Genomic DNA, 17,938 nt, shown 5'->3' with positions numbered 1-17,938 from the left:
GAAAAGAGAATGGCATCCGTTACCTTCCCTGGTGGATACCCAAGGACCTATTCTCTGTTCCACATATATGTCTGTCTCCTCTCACTTGTCTTTGTCAGTCCGCCCCCCACCCGCCCCAAAGAGATAGAGAGACGTGAAGAGGGAAACCAAAGGGGCAAAATCTTCGTGGTGCCAGAGTCTTTGGAATTGCGGGTGATAAATCCAGTAAGTCTCTTTAATATCGTCTTTCAGTTCACACACACGCACACACAGATCAGAACAAGGCAAGGACCGCCAACGGGAACAAGGAGGGGGGCCGGAGTCCTCCCAGGATTGGGAGGTTCTTATCCTGGGATTCCCTTCAGCCCGGCTGCCCAGGAATAAGATGAGTGGAATGGAGTATTTACAGAGAATGGGTGCTTTTCTTCTGGGTGAAGGGTCCTAAACCAGAAATCTCCCAAATCACATTCCAAAAATCACTAAAGGAGAGTTCTGGAATTTGGGGGAAAATATGAAGAGAATCAAGTGGAGGAGAACGAAACTGTACTGGCAAAAATTGGGAGAGAGCGTGGGGGCGTGGCTATCCCGGGTCGCAGCCCTCTGGCCTGAAAAAGGGGAAGAGTCTGTTTGTCAGTGGGCTAGGCCTAAAGCCACAAACCCAATCACCTGACTGAATCGCCCCGTAGAGACGGAAAAGAAGGCGGAGCCTGCCGACCTGAAGGCGGGGTTTTGCCAGAGCTGGGGTGGAGCCTATAAAGGAGGTGGGACTTTGGAGACAAGATTCCAGGCTGGGGAGCACTGGGAGCACGGCTGGGGGCGCTGCACTTTGATGGGATGGGGTATTGGAGCCCGACTTGTAGCAGGGATCCCGGGAAGCAGCGTCCCTGGGGTTGTGGGTTTTGTAGGGGTTCCTGAGGAACTGGATTAGGAGCGTGCTCGCAAGGCCAGAGATTCCGTGGAGGCGGAGTTTAGGATGTTTGGAAGTCCGGCTGCCCCAGAGGCGGGTGTGCGGGACGCCTATTGGGTCCGCAGCTTGACTGCAGAACGAGTCTGGGAGGTTGAGGGGCGCAGAGTGGGGCTGGGCAGAGGGAGTTTTTAGGGATCCCAGTAGTTTTCGTGGTGCTGTGCGGCAATGATGATGACTACGGTGAGGATAGTACAGAGCACCATGGCTGCGATGCCCACCGCCAGGGAGATGAAGGAGAAGTTCCGAGCCTCGCGTGAAGCGATCTCCGCAGACACCATGTCTCCGCGGGCCAAGGCCGTGCGCACCTGCGGGGGAGGGGTGGAGGACGGCGGTCAGGGTGCCGCTGTTCTCTAGCATGCCCCAGCCTTCCTTTAAGATGGTTCCCTTAAGGCCCAACACTCCCAGAACTAAGAATAACGGCGTAAACCTAACCCCGGCTCCCCACACCTGCACTGCCTTGAAGATGGCGATGATGCCCGTAGGCCAGAAGCAGCAGATGGTGGTCAGCACTGCAATGGGCATATAGTCGTGTGGCGGGCGCCTCGGCTCCAGCAGGGCCAGCCCTGGGCCTTGGGGCGGCGGGGGGAGAGTGGAGGTCACTCCAGTTCCCCCTGGGGTCCCGCCTGCATAAGGCTGCAAAAGGAAAATTGGGGGAGGGATGTTGCTCCGACCTTGTTACAACCCACCAGCGTCCCGCCTCTGGCAAGTTGGTTTTAATAGCACAATTCTTATCCGTTGCAAAGAAACTGATTAACCACTGCCCTTGTAGGACACCCATAAATTTCGCCTAGGTTCCTCTCCTCCATTCATTGCATCATTTTGGATATCTCCGCATTCTTCCACTAGCTACGGACCACAGGCACTGTCCTGGCCTCACTTGGGACCTGTTCCTTCCCTCCAGACACCTCCCTGGCCTCCCCTCCCTCATGCCCCTTGGTTTCCAGGTTCCATTTCTTTCCCTCCCTCCAAAGGGTTTCCTTCTTTCAAACTTCCTTTTGATCTCTAGGTTCCCCCTCTCAGGTCCCGACCTCTGACCCCAAAGGACCCCCAGGTCCTTCACCTCCAAGCCTTTTCTTAGCCCCTTCTCTCTCTCTGGGACGTGTCCCCAGAACACAACCTGGTTTTCTGGTTCTATTTCTCTATTACCTCGGTTCCCGGTGTGCCCCCAATTTCAAGTGCTGTTCCACTGTGCCCCCCTCTTCCCAGGCCCCAGTCAGCTCCCTCACTCACCGTGCCCACCGGATAGACCGGCACGTAAGCAGTACAGGGCTGCAGCTGCAGTGGGTAGCCGGGCGCTACGTAGCCCCCCAGCGGCAAAGTGCCCACCGCCCCCGCGTGCGTGGGCACCACGAAGCCGGGAGCCTGAGCAGTCGGTGCAGGCGCCGGCGGGGGTGGGGCAGCGGCGGCGGGCGGAGGCGGGGGAAGTGGGCCCTCGAAGCGAGTCTCCTGCAGGTAAGGGTCGGGTGGCATGCGGGGCAAGGTAGCGCAGCCGGGTGGGGGAGCCCCGGCGGCCGGACCAGGCGGGGCGTGATGGGGGGGCCGGGGTAGTGTGGCTGAGGACGAGGGACCGCGTTGAGCTGTGGCCGAGGAAGAGGCCAGGCCGCCTGCGCCTAAGCGCGGGAGGGTGGCGGTGCCAGACTGGTGGTAGTGGTGGTGATGGTGATGGTGCGAGGAGGGGGCTGCCTGTGGGGGCGGGGCGGGAGGTTCGGCAGGGGGCTGGGGAGCATTGTATGGAGGTGGAGAAGTGTGTGGAACTGAGTCCGGGAGGCCTAGGGGCAGTAAGCCAAGGAAAGGATAAGTGGAGAGAGAAGACAGCAATAAGATCAGAAGGAGACAGAGATGAAGATAGGTAATGGGAGAGGAGGAGGGAGGTGATAAGAAGTCATCTCTCATTTGGGGGTCAGGAGAGGGGTTGTATCTAGGCCATCTGCCTCCCCCCCTTCAATCTAGTTTTGAGGTCACAACTGTCCCCTCCTCCTCTTCTTTTTAAGCAATACGCACTCAGCTTTCACCCACAGACACAATCTTACTTTTAAGCTATGGCTGCCTTTGGACAGGCCTACCTGAGCTAGTCCTATGTGTGCACATGTGTAAACACGCATTACTATGTTCACATGTGCTTACTTCAGTAGTTGTATACACACATGTGGGATGACATGTTCCACTCTGCCCTGGCCTCTCTGGGAACCTCAGGGCCATTTTTTAGTGCCCATAAAGAAGAGTCTTTTGAATTTGACTCCCTTGACAACCCCAATTTGATCATGTCTCCATATTTCCCAACTGGATGTATCTATGCCAGTGAGCCACTGACTTTCCATCTGTCACTTCAAGTGATGCTATCCCTGCAGTACCTGGCTGATGCTAAGCTTCTCTTTACCTCCCTTAACCTCTCAACCTGCCCTCCTACCCATGTTGTTGGCAAGAGGCAGAGGCTGAGACTGGAAGGAGGAAAGGAAGAGAAGGGTGGGAGATAGAGGAGGAGGTGGGAGTGTAGAGAGCTGGAGAGAAGGGGAATGGAACCGAAACACTCACTAGGGAGGGCTAAGGAAGGGGGTTAAGGCAAGGGAGGGGGAGGATGAGGAGAAGATGGAGGGAGGGGGTTGTTATTGTTGTTTATTTTTTACCTGACTTTTCCGATGTCATGATTGCAGTGTGGCTGGGACAGCGTCCCTGCCCTGGAGTCAGTGGCCCCTGTCTGGCGCTGGAGTCTGGGTCCGGGATGGCGCAGCCAGCGGCAGCAGCACAGAGATGGAGAGATGAAGACTGTGGCGTGGGGCGGAGGGAACTCGGAGGGGGGGGAGCTTAAAGGGACCGAGGCAAGGGAGGGGGAAGAGCCTCAGACGTCCCCCAACTCGTCTCTGTTCTTGGACCACCTCTCTCCTCCTCTCACCCTGGCATTCAAGCCCCCAATTTAGGCTCCCTTGGAGTTGTCATGGAAACAGGAGGCAAGACCAGGCAAGGAGGGTGGGACTTAGGGAAGGAAGGAGGGAGAAAGAACTCTCTAGAGTCTCCCCCTCCAAGGCTCGCTGTAGTGATTATATTGTGGGAGGAAGCCAGCAGGTGCTCATTGGATTCAGTGTGCCAAGTTCCCTTTACATCTGGTTCACCCAGGCAGGTCTTCTTAGTTTCCCTCAGCTCCCTGCAAGGTGCCAGCATCTTTTCCCAAATCCTTGGCCCTAGTTTCTCTTTAGGAGAGATAATCTTGTGTGAGAGAGAATTGTGCAAAGCTGAGACGTGAGATGGTCTGAAGAGTTCCCAGGGTACACAGTCTGAACCTGAGATCCCGACAGTAAAGTGGGAGGCTCAGGTCTATTATTTGAGGATAGCTCCTCTGGCTGGAGGAAGAGAGATGGGGGTAGGGGGATGCATAGCTACCTTCTTCCAGGGTTAAGGAGCTGAAATGGTTTGGGAGCAGGAAGGGGTGACTTAACTGCTCATTTCTGGCAGGTCGGTTTGGAAATGTATGCTTGTTGGTGGTGTGTTTGGAGTTCTAAGGCAAGTTAGCCTTCAGCTACACCCCACCCCCACATACACACCCGCCAGGAGGAAACTCCACCTCCAGGGTCGACCTAAAGCATAGCGATTATTGCTCTTTTTATTTGCTCTTTGCATCTTGGAAGCGAGTGGGTGGGGAGGAGGGATGACGAAAGGCAGTCTATGGAGATTTACACCAGTTGGGCTTGTTGCAGAAACATGGCCAGAAAAATCATTGTGTCCCCCGCCCCCCCCCCTTAAGATTAATTAAATTCCCAGCCTCCATCTGAGGCAGTCATTTTGGGGCTGTGTACCTCCCGGTCCCTGTCCAAGGAGATCAGTAAAGAAGGCCTCGCCCCAGTCCCATGCCCCAGATTTAGATCATAGCCTTACCTGGTACTTCTGGTTTTTCAGGTGTTTGCGGGAGCCCCTAATGCCTTGCTCCCGAATACCTTTCTCCCACCTCGTCCTTCACTCTACACACTTCTGAGCATACATTGGTTTTATTGGGAGAAACAAATCTAGACCCAGTAGAGACCTTGTGAAATAGGGAGAAGCTCAGACAGCTGACGAACCTTTTCTCAAGGGAAACGCTTTAAACTAAGTAAACGCTCAAACAAATAAGGGCCCTAACCCAGGCTTTGGGGCATCGGGTTGGGGTCACTAATAGGTTGAGAGGTGCAGGCGCCTGGAGCTCGGAAGTCTGGATTGGGTGGTAGGGTCTGCGTCGGGAACTGCCTACAGAGTTCGGAGGGCCGGATTGTGGGGTCGCTCAAGTTCAACGACCAGGCAGCAGCATCTTCCAGGCGTGAGTCAGCGCAGCCCCAGGGCCCTCCGCCCCTTAAGGGTGGGTTGTTCCTTGGGAGGGAAGTAGATAGAGTAGGGCGGGAGAAACTGGGCCAGGCTGCACTTAGCTCGAGGGGCCTTGAGGACTCTCCGCGTCTCTGGAGACAAGGGTACTACACGCACTTCAGGATGAAGAGTTGTAAGACGCTGACCTGGGGCGGCGGGGGCGGGCGGGCGTCTAGGGGAGCGCATGGCTGCCATCAGCCGGTCACTCCATCTGGCCACTCACCCAGCGTACCGCAAAATACTTTTTCCCAGTCCGTCCCCCACCGCCCCATGGGGACCAAGAACTTCGTGTTCGGCTGCGAAGCCAAACGCGTGGATTGGGAAGCCGAGCGAATCAAGGCAGGGGAAGTCGAACCCTTGGGTCGCTGGGAGCAGCCGGGCCTGGAGTGGCCTTCTTTCGATTCCCAGGATACATTTGCTGCTGCTGCTTCTCCCCACTGGTCTAAATGGGTTGCTCCGCCTACTTCCTCCCCACCTTCCAGAGCGCATTGGAACGTTCCATTGCCTCTCCGGTCCCCTGCCTCTGTTGCAGGGGACGCTCGCACGGTTGCCAGGGAAAGCCCGGACGTGACGGCTTTGCGCGACCCCGAGCAGCCCTCCCCCCTCCCACCCGTCATCCCCCTGGCGCTTTCTTCTCTCACGCTTTCCCTCCCCCTTGGGTTCCAGACTAGGGAGAAGTAAACATCTGGCTGAGTGAGACCTACAGACCAGGCCAGGTGGGAGTTTGCATTCTTCAGGGGGCCTACGCTGCTGTTCAGGGTCCTGTGGAACGCTGGGTTGTGCCTGGTGGTGGGGTTGCATAAAGAAGATCCTGGGCCTAGGGACCGAGTCCCTGAGCGCGGAGTTGGGGGCGGGACTTCTGGTGAGCGTTGGTGCGTCAACGCGGTGGGGGTGTGTGTTTGTTGGGGGAGAACTGGAGTAAGTTCAAAGTAGGCTAAAGGACCTGGTGTGGGAGCAGGAGGGGGAGGCTTGATGGCTGGGCATCTGTTCCGAAGGTAATGGGTGTTGTCATCTACCTCATGGGCCCTCATTCTACCTTCTTAGGCGGGAGCATGCTGGGGCTCTGGGGGCAAAGGTTCCCCTCGGTGTGGGTCCTGCTCCTGTTGCCATTCCTGCAGCTGCTGCTGCCTGCAGTCCCCGCGTCCCACAGCGCTTCCTACAAGCCGGTCATCGTGGTGCACGGGCTCTTTGACAGCTCATACAGCTTCCGCCACCTGCTGGAATACATCAATGAGGTCTGTCCGGGGACACTCAGTGGAGGACATTGGCAGAGTTTGCCTTGACTGGGGAGGAAGTGGGTAGCTGAAAGCCACCCCCCCACTCCCACGTCTCCTGCCTGCCAGTTCCTGCCATCCTGGCATGGGGATAATTGGGGGACGGGAATCCCCGGTTCTAGCAAGCACAATAGACATGTGGATTTGGCCAGGGATAGGTATGTGGGGGCTTCATAGTCCATCCCCAGTGGTTGTATTGTCCCTTCCCACAGACACATCCTGGGACTGTGGTGACAGTGCTCGATCTCTTCGATGGCAGAGAGAGTTTACGGCCTTTGTGGGAACAGGTACAAGGATTCCGAGAAGCTGTGGTTCCCATCATGGCAAAGGCTCCTGAAGGGGTACATCTCATCTGCTACTCCCAGGGTAGGCAATTACCCATTCCCAACTCCTGATCAGTGTCTGAGGGATACTTCTTAGTGTCCTCAGTACTACATTGCTGAACCACAGGCCCTAGCCTGAGCCCTTCTTTTTTGACTTAACTCAGCACCTGGGTCTTCTCTCTCTGTGTCCTGGATGGGAGGGAGGCTCCCTGCACTGCTGCCCTTACTTTGTCCATTACCCCTGATTCTTGGATTTCATGATTAATAGGGGCAGTTGAAAGTATCCTGGAGTTAAGAGTCGGGAAGCCTTAATTATAATTCTGTCACTTACATGACACATGACCTTTTGGCCCAGGGTGTGTCTGTTCTCTGATCTCCTTTATGTTCAGTATGGTGGTGATGATGGGGTGTGGGGCAAAAGACAAGAGCTGTTGACCTTGCTATCCTTCATTTCCTGCCCATTATTGGTGTTCTGCCTATAGGGGGTCTGGTGTGCCGGGCACTGCTCTCTGTCATGGATGACCACAATGTGGATTCTTTCATCTCACTCTCATCTCCACAGATGGGACAGTATGGAGGTGAGTGGGCACTGTGGGCTGCGTAGAAGGCCCCAAGTTTTGGAGGCACAGAGGTTTGTGGTCACTTGGCACTGCCATTCTTTTGCCAGACACAGACTATTTGAAGTGGCTATTTCCCACCTCCATGCGGTCTAACCTCTACCGAATCTGCTATAGCCCTTGGGGTCAGGAATTCTCCATTTGCAACTACTGGCATGGTGAGTGGGGATACTGAATAGGGATACCAATATGGTTATTACCATAACCAATAGCAATGACAAAAATAGTGGTAACTTCTGTTCACTGAGCACTTATTATCTGAAGAGGCATTATTCAAAAATGTTTGATGTGGCTGGGTATGTGGCAGCACATACCTATAATCCCAGCAACTTGCAAGAGTGAAGTAGGAGGACTGCAAAATTTGAGGCCAACCTGGAAAACTAGCATGACCCTGTCTCAAAATAAAAAATAAATGGGATGAGGATGTAGCTCAGTGATAGAGTGCCCTGGGGTTAAATCCCCAGAACTGGGGGGCGGGGGGGAGACCACCACCAAAATATTTCATGTGTGTCACCTTGCCTCAGAGAGTACAAGATACAAAGATCAGCCAGACTTTTCTGTGATGTATGTTGAACAGTACCTGGTTCATAGTAGTGGCTAGATATAAGTGCTTTCTATTGTGTATACAATTATTATATTGCTATCCACCTTGAATATGAATGCAGTCACCTGACTGGTTTTCCAGTCTTTGGTCTTGTCTCCCTTCTTTGGTTCTCTGTCTTCCTAACTGTTGTTTACTCCCAGACCCTCACCATGATGACTTGTACCTCAATGCCAGCAGCTTCTTGGCCTTGATCAATGGAGAAAGAGACCATCCCAACGCCACTGGTAAGATCCCATGTTCCTACCCATCTCTTTAGCTTCTTTGATCCCCTATATCCTTCTATCCAACCTGGCCTGACTCAGGTTGTGGCTAACTCACTCTCTCTTCTTCCCACTCTGCAGCATGGAGGAAAAACTTTCTTCGTGTGGGTCGCCTGGTGCTCATTGGGGGTCCTGATGATGGTGTCATTACTCCCTGGCAGTCCAGGTAATAAGGAATGTGTGAGCTGAACATTGGCTAAAGACACATCCAACCTTCACCAATCTCTATCTCCTGCCTAGAACTGGCTTTTCTTCTCACTGTTCAGTTAGTGCCACCCCCTATACCTATACCCCTATATTCTGTTACCCAAATGTAAAACCTGGGAGTCCTATTCTAACCCCTATGTCTAGTCAGCCACTAAGTCTTGCTGAATTTACTTCCTCTACCACTCACCTCCCTTTGTAGATTTTTCCCCCCAGTGGTGAGGATTGAACCCGGACCTTTTCCCTTGCTAAGCAAGTGCTCTACCACTGAGCTATACCCCCAGTTTATTTTTTATGTTTTTAATTTTTTTAGTTGTAGTTGGACACAATTGGACACAGTACCTTTATTTATTTATTTTTATGTGATGCTGAAGATTGAACCCAGCACCTCATACATGATAGGCAAGCGCTCTACTGCTAAGCCACAACCCCAGCCAACCCCAGTTCTTGTAAAAAAAACTTTTAATTTTGAAATAATTATGGATTCACAGCAAGTCCCAAAGATGGTATAGAGAGGTCCTATGTACACTTGACCTAGTTTCCCAATGGTTATATCTTAGGTAAACTAAAGCACAATATCAAAACCAGGAAATAAGCTGGGCATGGTGGTACGCGCCTGTAGTTCCAGCACTTGGGAAGCTGAGGCAGGAGGATCAGCTGAGCCCAGGAGTATGAGACCAGTCTGGGCAACACAGCAAGACCCCATCTCAAACCAACCAACCAACCAACCAGGAAGTTAACATTGGTACAATGTATGTTTGTGGTTCTGTGCCATTTTATTATTTCCTACCAGCACTTTATTTACCAAGACTATTGTAACACCTCCAGCCTCATCTCTCTATGGCACTATGTGATTGTCTCTGTTGTAGGTCATCATGAGTGATCTGAAATGTCACCTGAGTTACCTTACTTAACAAATATTTATTGAATTCTATGTGCCCAGCTGCTATTCTGGGTTCTGGGAATGCAGCAGTAAATAAAAAAGAAATCACTGCTATTATGTAGCTTACATTCTAGTGGGTAGAGGAAGTAAATTAGACTAGACTTAATTAGATAATAAATGTAAATATATATATCAGGTGGCAATAAAGGAAGGCAGGGGAGGCATCAGAGGATGCTTAGGGCCTGTTTTAATGCTCAAAGAAGGCATAATGGAAGAGCTGCAACTTGAGCAGAGGCAGAAGGAAGTGAGAGAGGGAGTTGTATAACAGAGGAGGAAGAAGACCCAAGCAGTACCTGCAGAGGGCCTGGGGCAGGTGTGAGTAATGAGGCTGATATAGGAAGAGCACGAAGAGCTCATGAGAGGAAGAAAAAGAGGTAGTGAGGACCAGTTGTGTTGAGTTTTTGCAGGTTAAAGTAAGGCCTTACTTCTTTATTCTCTTTCTTTTTTTGTATGTGATAAAATATAGATAACAATAGGTTGGGGATACAGTTCAGGGATACAGCACTTGTCTACCATGTGTCAGGACCTGGATTTGATCACAAGCACCAGAAAAAAAAAAAATAGGTAGTAAAAATTACCATTTTAGTCCAGGCAGTACATACCTGTAATCCCAGTGACTCAGGAGGCTAAGGTAGGAGGATCACAAGTTTGAAGCCAACCTTGACAATTTAGTCTCAAAATAAAAAGGGCTGAGGGGCTGGGGATGTGGCTCAAGCGGTAGCGCGCTCGCCTGGCATGCGTGCAGCCAGGGTTCGATCCTCAGCACCACATACAAACAAAGATGTTGTGTCCGCCGAAAACTAAAAAATAATATTAAAATTCTCTCTCTCTTAAAAAAATAAATAAATAAAAAGGGCTGGGGGTATGCCTCAGTGATAGAAGGCCTCTGGGTTCAATCTCCAGTACCGCATACACAAATAAACAAACAGGTATGGTGGTGCATACCTGTAATCTGAGCTACTTGAGAGACTGAGGCAGAAGGAGTGCTAGTTTGAGACCAGCTTCAGTAACTTAGCAAGACCCTGTCTAAAAATAAAAAATAAAAATGGGCTGAGAATGAAGCTCAGTGGTGAAGTGCCCCTGGGTTCAATTCCCAGTACTTTGAAAGAAAAAATCCTATTATTATCTTCTTTTGACATTTAAGGAAACACAGGGCAAAGAGATTAAATAACTTGCCTACATTTATAGTGTTAGTAAGTGGTGAGGTCAGGCTATCTGACTTTTTTTTAAAAATTTTTTTTGTTTAGTTGTTGATAGTCCTTTATATATTTTTCGTGGTGCTGAGAATCGAACCCATTGCCTCACACATGCCAGGCAAGTGCGCTACCACTGAGCCCCAGCCCCAGCCCAGGCTATCTGACTTTTTTTTTTTTTAATATTTATTTATTTGTTAGTTATTGGCAGACACAACATCTTTGTATGTGGTGCTGGAGGATCGAACCCGGGCCGCACGCATGCCAGGCGAGCGTGCTACTGCTTGAGCCACATCCCCAGCCCCGGCTATCTGACTTTTAATCACAATGTTTTACTTCCTCTTGATAAAGGAGGTATTCTTTATAGGACAATGAGGACAAGTAACATACTGAGACATACACTTGGGGAGAGTGTGGCAGAACTGGGGTTCAAATTCAGGCCTGTGTGTGTGTCCCTACCACTTTCTTACACCTTCTACAATATAACGCCAGACCCCCAGACCTCCAGCCCAGCTTTCCCATGTGCCCAGCTGTGTCTCTGTGGCTTTGCTTTTGCTGTTTCCTTTATCTGGATACCCGTCCAGGAGCACCACAGGGAAGTTTTGTTGATGCTGTAAAAACTAAAGTAATGGTCTCTTCTCTGATCCCACAGTCCACCAAACTTAAAATCATTAGCATTTGTGAAGTTATTCACAGTGAGGTTCCACTCAGTGCCCATGACAGTTAAATACTCTTTAATTTAAAAATGTGTAATTAATCCTGAGAATCACACAAAAAAACTATTTTAAAAGAAATTTTATTTTGAAATAATTTTACACCTAAGAAAAATAAAGCCAGGCATTGTAATGGCATGGTATCCAACATACCAAAGACATTAAGTCAGGAGGATTGCAAGTTTGAGGCAAATCTGGGCAACTTATTGAGACCTATCTCAAAATTTAAAAAAAGAAGAAAAGAAAAAGGAAAAGGGTGGGCAGGATGTAGCTCAGTAGTAGAGTGGTTGCTTAGCATGTGGAAGGCCCCAAGTTTAATTCCCAGCATGGAAGGAAGGAAGCCAAGTTAGTACAAAGCATTTCTTTTTTCTTTTTTTTTAAATTCTTTTGAGACAGGGTCTTTCTAAATTACTGAGGCTAGCCTCAGACTTGTGATCCTCCTACCTTAATCTCTTTAGTCACTGGAATTACAGGCCTGTGCCATTGCACCTGGCTTGTATACTCTTCACTTAAATTTCCCAAATGTTAACATTTTACCATGTTTACATTAACATATTTTCTCTGTCCCCTTAAATATATGTATATTTATGCATATATGTTAATATTTAAATATATTCAACATTTACATATAAATTTTTTGTGTGAGCCCTTTGAGAGTATTCTGTAGACATGATGTCTCTTTACATCTGTATATTTTAGTGTGTCAGGCTGTATTTCCTATAAGCAGGATGTTCTTTTATGTAACCACAGTAGTTTTCAAAAGTGGAAAATTAATAGAGACAGTAATGTAATTTTTTGGGGGGGAGGGGGGTGGTTATTGGAGATTGAACTCAGAGGTGCTTAACCACTGAACCATATTCCCAGCCCTTTTATATTTTATTTAGAGACAAGGTCTTGCTGAGTTGCTTAGGGCATACTAAGGTTGGCCTCAAACTTACAATCCTCCTTCCTCAGCTTCCTGAGTGGCTGAGATTACAGGCATTCACCACCATGCCTGGCTGTCCTCAGACCTTTAAAAAAAATTAAAAATTTTTATTTTTACATATATAGATGGACACATATCTTTATTTTATTTATTTAGTTTTATGTAGTGGTGAGGATTGAATCTAGTGCCTCACATGTGCTAGGTAAGCACTCTACCACTGAGCCACAACCCCAGCCTCATCCTCAAACCTTTTTAAATTTCACTTTTGTTTTACTTTTTGTGGTGCTGTGGATTGATTCCAGGGCTTTGCACATGCTGAACAAGCACTCTACCACTGAATTATACCCCTGGCCCTCAAATTTTGAGACAGGATCGTGATAAGTTGCTCAAGCTTAACTCAAATTTGCAGTCCTCCTGTCTCAGCCTCCCACGTAGCTGAGATTGCAGGTATGCGCCACCACACCTGGCTCTAATTGTCCTTATAGGGGAAAAAAAAATCAATACAAGTTCAAACTCAGGCCTGGGGGTTACATTTAGTTGTCATGTCTCTTTAGTCTCTTTTAATCTGGAATTGTTCCTCGGTCTTTGTCCATGACATTGACAGTTTTGAAGTGTATTGACCAGTTGTTTTGTGGAATGTCCTTCAGTTTGGGTTTGTTGGATATTTCCTCATGATGAGATTTAGGTTATACATTTCTAGTGAGAATTCTACAGAAATGATGCAGTACCCTCAGGGCATTACTGCATGAGGTATGTGATATCTAATTAAGTTTTTTGAGTGTCCTTCCTGCTGATTGTCTCCCCAGCAGGCTGTAGGTTCCTAAAGGACCCTAGACCACCTTGATTATTTCCAGTTTTTGATATCCACCCTCAATCTCTTTGTAGCTTCTTTGGTTTCTATGATGCCAATGAGACAGTCTTGGAGATGGAGGAACAACTGGTGAGCCCCTTGGGATTACTCCCCCTCTCTTCATCCACTGTCCCACTCATTCTGGAGTCCTTCCTGCCACTGACTCCTGAGCTGAAGGGTTCACCCTATGGGGAGGGGGCCTAGGACACCAACAGTAACTCAATTTTGTCTCTTTTTGTGTCTTTCTTCCATGTTTCCACGCCCTTTGGCCTACCTGGAAGGTATATCTGCGGGATTCTTTTGGGTTGAAGACTCTCTTGGCTCGGGGGGCCATAGTGAGGTGTCCAATGTCTGGGATCGTCCACACGGCCTGGCATTCCAACCGCACTCTTTATGAGACTTGCATTGAACCTTGGCTCTCCTGAGGACATCCTCAGATGTCTCCAGAACTCCCCAGCCCAGAGACCAAGTGGTGGCCTTGGAAACCAGATGTCAGGCTCTGGCATTGGCAATGACCACCTCATTGCTCTCACACTGCCCCCACATCAACCAGGGCTCCCAGAACCCCCATCCTTTGCTCCTCCATGAATGACAAGTCCTGGTCCCCCTACCTCATGTTTTCTAGTTTGGGGGTAGCTCCATGCTCTCCCTTTCTCCCAAGACCGAGGTTGGGAAATGAGAACCAGGTTTTTAACTTGTGGCTGCTCCTGCTGCTGCTGCTGCTGCTCCTCTGTATCTGGCTGTACAGGAGGAGAACCCAGCCCCTGCCCACCACAGGGGTCTCCTTCCAGGCCACTCAGGACATTTTTAGCTTATGTTCTCCCCATGTTCCCTTTTCCTCTGAACTTCCCTGTTGTCAGCCCTCCCTACCCACAAGAGGGACACCCATGAGTGGGGTTCTGAGGCTCCCCTATGGGGACAGTTCTGTTCTTGAAATGTCAGTGTTGGGGACTATCTGTGGCCTGCGAGGCCCATCTCAGGTTTTGGGATCCCCCAGTCCCTAGGATCAGTGTTGGGGAATCCCTGGGAGCCTAATTTCTTTGAGGCCCCAGCCCCTCTTTTAACTACCCTTGTATGGGTATGTCCCCTGTATTTATGGAAATAAAGTTCCATTTCCTCAGAGTGGCTTGGCTTATTTCCAGGTGAAGGGGACCTAGGCTCCTCAAGGAGGGTGGGAATGGAAAGCCTGGGGCCTGGGTGCCCGGATGCTTGGGCTGGGGTGGGGACCCCCTTGGTGTTTCCGTCTTCTCAATGCCCATTCTGTGTGGGTTCCTGATTCTCTGCGGGTTCTTTCCTGCTGAAGACAATTCTCTTCCTGTCCCAGCCTAGGATTAGGGGGCTGAACCCTAGGCTCCAGTGGTTTGGGCCTCAGTTTTAGGGGTGGAATGTGCCTGCCACCCCCAGGCTAGACGAGGAGGCTGAGGGTCAGGGTGGGCATTTGTTGTGCCCCTTTTTGACCTTTGTAGGCCAGAGCTGGATGAGGGGCTACACAATGAGCCTCCTTTTCCTTGAAAGAAGGAATTTTGGCTGACACAATAGGGCCCTGTCTGCTCTGGCATGGAGGGTGGTGGCTGACTCAACTCTGTGCCCCCCAAGCCCTAACAAATGTCATCAAGAGATGGGGGCACTTTTCCCCTTAGTTCCTTGGGCTGCCCCCCTGCCCTTTTGACAACTTACTTTTATTTCTTTTCTCAGCTGATCTTGCCTCTTCTCTCATGACTTGATCTGCTGTTTCTTGCCAGCCTGCCCTTCTCCCTGCCCCCAATTCTCCAGCAGTCTGTCTTGGGTTGAAGTAGGGCTAGGGAAAGGTCAGAGGGTATTGGTGGTGTTAGAGCTAGGAGTCTCTGTTAATTTAGGAATCCAGAATTTGGGGCCCTCATAGGGTTAGGAAAATTCTTCTAGGGAGCTCTATGCTAGAGTGGGGGTGAGAGTTATAGGACTTGACCCCACTGAGCTGATCAGGCTAGAACTAAGGAGGAGGCTTGTGGGAGGGGGTAGGAATGGGAGGCCTCTGTCTGGCCTAGCCCCTCCTCTCCTTCCCTGCCCAGAGGGCCCACCCACCAGTCTGAGCTGCTGCTGCTGAGGCTGATCTGCCTGAAGTCTCCCTGGAGAGAGAGGAAGCCAGGTTGGAATGGAGGGGGGGGGGGCAGATGGGGAGGGAATGTCAATGAGTAAGGGGGGGAGTTACTCAGAGCCTTAAGAGTGAATATGAATTGGGGGGCATTGTCTGAGTGAAAGGTGTGTGTCCAGAATGTATTTGATGGTGTGGGTGCGGAAGGGTAGAAATATGTTTATGGTATGGTGGTTCCAGGAGCTTGGATTTGTATGTAAGGTGTGAGGGTGTATAATTGGGGTTTTGAAAATATGAAGATTAAGTTATAAGACAGCATGTTAAGGAGGACCATGAGGGGAGGGTTAACCATGTGTTTGTCCCTCCAGGTTGAGCAGAGTATCAGGAGAGGATGTGTCAGAGGGGTAGTGGAGGGAGTGTGCTCGGGGGGAGCCTGTATGATGCTGAATGGATCCGGATATGCTAAAGATTATATCAGTTATATGTACACACAATTGTATACAGTTCTGATGGCTAGTGTGTAAAAGTGAATGTCTTAAATCCCTTAGAAGGCATCCACAGATGGAGAGAGAGGAAGGTCATCCATTAACCTCTTCTTGTCTGTAGCCCACAGAGTCTGGACTCAAAGAGAATCATGGGGTCCAAGGCTGAGCTGTGCACATTCTTTGGTGGACTTTCATTCCTCCTGCTATTGATATCAGGCGAGGGAGCCAAGGGTGTATCCCTCAAAGAGAGGTGACAACAGAAGGGGTGGGGCCTGGGTAAAGTCTGCATGTGAGCCTTCTGCTGGGAGTGGGGTTTCCTAGAAGGCAAAACAAAGTTGAAAATTCAGAAAGGGGGTTAGAGGCTGTCACCTCAGGGGTGCAGGATCTCAGTGGCTCCTTGAGGGAGATGGTTCTCCTGGCGGCCTAGGATGAACCTGACCCGCTCAATGTCTCCCACCTCCTCCTTTGGCACGGATGCAGTCAGGGGGTCTGCTCCCAGCAGACGCTGGTGGTCCCGCTACGCTACAATGAGTCCTACAGTCAACCGGTATACATGCCCTACTTGACCCTGTGCGCTGGAAGGCGCATCTGCAGCACTTACAGGTGAGGGATGGGGAGCTTGGACTCTGGGATCTCTCAGTGACCCCAAAGAATCTCTACCAGATCCATATCTGAGGTTTGAGTCTGCTGCTGTGTTTCAGGACCACCTACCGCGTGGCGTGGCGGGAGGTGAGACGGGAAGTGCAGCAGACCCATGCCATATGCTGCCAGGGCTGGAAGAAGAGACATCCAGGAGCGCTCACCTGTGAAGGTGAGATCCTGTCTTCCAGGCCTTGCAGGAGGTCTGCCGATGGGAGGCAGAATATTGGGGAGCTGAGCTATAGGTTTGGACCTGAAGCCCCACTCCCCCCCCCCCCCATGCAGCCATTTGCGCCAAGCCTTGCTTGAACGGAGGCGTCTGTATTGGGCCGGACAAGTGCGAGTGCGCCCCCGGCTGGGGAGGGAAGTACTGTCACGTGGGTGAGTCAGCTGGCCCTCCCCGCAGCGAGTGGGAGGGGCATTGGTGGCCTTCCCACCCACTCAGACGCCAGGCCCTGCCCCCACCTCAGCACTCTCTTCTTTCCTATAACTAGACGTGGATGAGTGTAGGACCAGTGTCACCCTCTGTTCGCACCGTTGTTTCAATACCGCCGGTAGCTTCACTTGTGGTTGCCCGCAGGGCCTGGTGCTGGGCCCCGATGGACGTGCCTGCGCAGAGGGGTCCCCGGAGCCCCCAACCAGTGCCAGCATTCTGAGCGTGGCGGGTAAGTATGGGCCAAGTGCAGGAGAGCGCCAGGCAGCTGCTGGGGCCAAGGTAGCAGTCAAGTTTTCGCTCTTTGTCCTAGTTCGGGAAGCCGAACAGGACGAGCGCGCCCTAAGGCGGGAGATTCGTGAACTGCGAGGGCGCCTGGAGGGGCTGGAGCAGGTGAGTGAAGGCGTCTAGCGCCAAGCCCTCGGGCCAGGAGTGACCAGTCGCCTACATCCTCAGGTATTTCTTCCTTTGCAGTGGGCCGCACAGGCTGGAGCTTGGGTACGGGCAGTGCTGCCCATGCCACCCGAAGAGCTACAGCCAGAACAAGTGGCTGAGCTATGGGGCCGGGGTGATAGGATCGAATCTCTCAGCGACCAAGTGCTGCTGCTGGAGGAGAGGCTGGGCACCTGTGAGTCTTCTTGCCCCTCCCCACTCAGACCCCTATCCCAACTGCCCGAACTCCTCCAGAGACCTTCCAGGTTCCGAATTCCCTCATTCCAGAAACCTCTCCTCAAAGTTCACTCTTTACTACCTTCCAGGATATCTCCATTTTTCTCCTAATCTGGGACCCTGCCTCAGTCTGGGTGAGAGAAGCAGTGTGGGCCCCTCAGACTGGGGCAGTCCCCAGAGACTTCAGCCATGGTGTCACACTATCCCCTTGTCATTAACCAGGCTCCTGTGAGGACAACAGCCTGGGCCCAGGACTGAATCGATAAGGAACTTCTAGAGCACCCAATCCCCTAATTTATAGAAACTGGACCCCACTAATCCTCTGGGATTGGCCAACTGGGAGCTGCAAATAAGACTGCCACAGAGGAGCTATGAGCCTGGAAACTTTGAAGAGCTGAAGAATGGGCAAAGGCAGGCTGTTAGCCTGCCCATTTCTTCCGGCTGGGGGCAGGTTGTCTGGACA

At 51.0% G+C, this 17,938-nt stretch overlaps 3 protein-coding genes across 6 annotated transcripts; 2 read left to right on the top strand and 1 right to left on the bottom strand.

Moving 5' to 3' along the window:
• Positions 1-285: 285 nt before the first annotated feature.
• Positions 286-5,225, bottom strand: Prrt1 (proline rich transmembrane protein 1). Of its 2 annotated transcripts, XM_026415436.2 has the most exons (5): positions 4,814-5,225; positions 3,571-3,654; positions 2,177-2,715; positions 1,394-1,579; positions 286-1,251 (listed from the first exon to the last, which is right to left on the bottom strand). In XM_026415436.2, the coding sequence occupies exons 2-5, from the start codon at positions 3,587-3,589 to the stop codon at positions 1,075-1,077; spliced, it is 921 nt and encodes a 306-aa protein (XP_026271221.1). In that variant the 5' UTR covers positions 3,590-3,654; positions 4,814-5,225; the 3' UTR covers positions 286-1,074. The 2 variants fall into 2 exon arrangements, with proteins under 2 accessions (XP_026271221.1, XP_026271220.1); XM_026415435.2 differs by lacking the exon at positions 4,814-5,225 and having other exon boundaries at positions 3,571-3,694.
• Positions 5,226-5,243: 18 nt separating this feature from the next.
• Ppt2 (palmitoyl-protein thioesterase 2) lies at positions 5,244-14,298 on the top strand. Of its 2 annotated transcripts, XM_026415438.2 has the most exons (10): positions 5,244-5,405; positions 5,939-5,988; positions 6,317-6,507; positions 6,759-6,912; positions 7,352-7,447; positions 7,537-7,644; positions 8,231-8,314; positions 8,432-8,516; positions 13,214-13,268; positions 13,460-14,298. In XM_026415438.2, exons 3-10 carry the CDS (start codon positions 6,325-6,327, stop codon positions 13,601-13,603), a joined length of 909 nt encoding a protein of 302 aa, XP_026271223.1. In that variant the 5' UTR covers positions 5,244-5,405; positions 5,939-5,988; positions 6,317-6,324; the 3' UTR covers positions 13,604-14,298. The 2 variants fall into 2 exon arrangements, with proteins under 2 accessions (XP_026271223.1, XP_026271222.1); XM_026415437.2 differs by lacking the exon at positions 5,244-5,405 and having other exon boundaries at positions 5,432-5,988.
• Positions 14,299-14,355: 57 nt separating this feature from the next.
• On the top strand, positions 14,356-17,921 carry Egfl8 (EGF like domain multiple 8). Of its 2 annotated transcripts, none has more exons than XM_026415433.2 (8): positions 14,356-15,303; positions 15,856-15,984; positions 16,215-16,337; positions 16,436-16,545; positions 16,659-16,754; positions 16,868-17,038; positions 17,120-17,199; positions 17,281-17,921. In XM_026415433.2, exons 2-8 carry the CDS (start codon positions 15,884-15,886, stop codon positions 17,584-17,586), a joined length of 987 nt encoding a protein of 328 aa, XP_026271218.1. In that variant the 5' UTR covers positions 14,356-15,303; positions 15,856-15,883; the 3' UTR covers positions 17,587-17,921. The 2 variants fall into 2 exon arrangements, with proteins under 2 accessions (XP_026271218.1, XP_026271219.1); XM_026415434.1 differs by lacking the exon at positions 14,356-15,303 and having other exon boundaries at positions 15,380-15,984; positions 17,281-17,434; positions 17,698-17,921.
• Positions 17,922-17,938: the final 17 nt, after the last annotated feature.

The sequence above is a fragment of the Urocitellus parryii genome, chromosome 8 (assembly GCF_045843805.1).
Source record: "Urocitellus parryii isolate mUroPar1 chromosome 8, mUroPar1.hap1, whole genome shotgun sequence".
Lineage (NCBI taxonomy): Eukaryota > Metazoa > Chordata > Mammalia > Rodentia > Sciuridae > Urocitellus > Urocitellus parryii.
The sequence above is the reverse complement of the archived record's forward strand: the minus strand, read 5'-3'. Positions and strand labels throughout refer to the sequence as shown.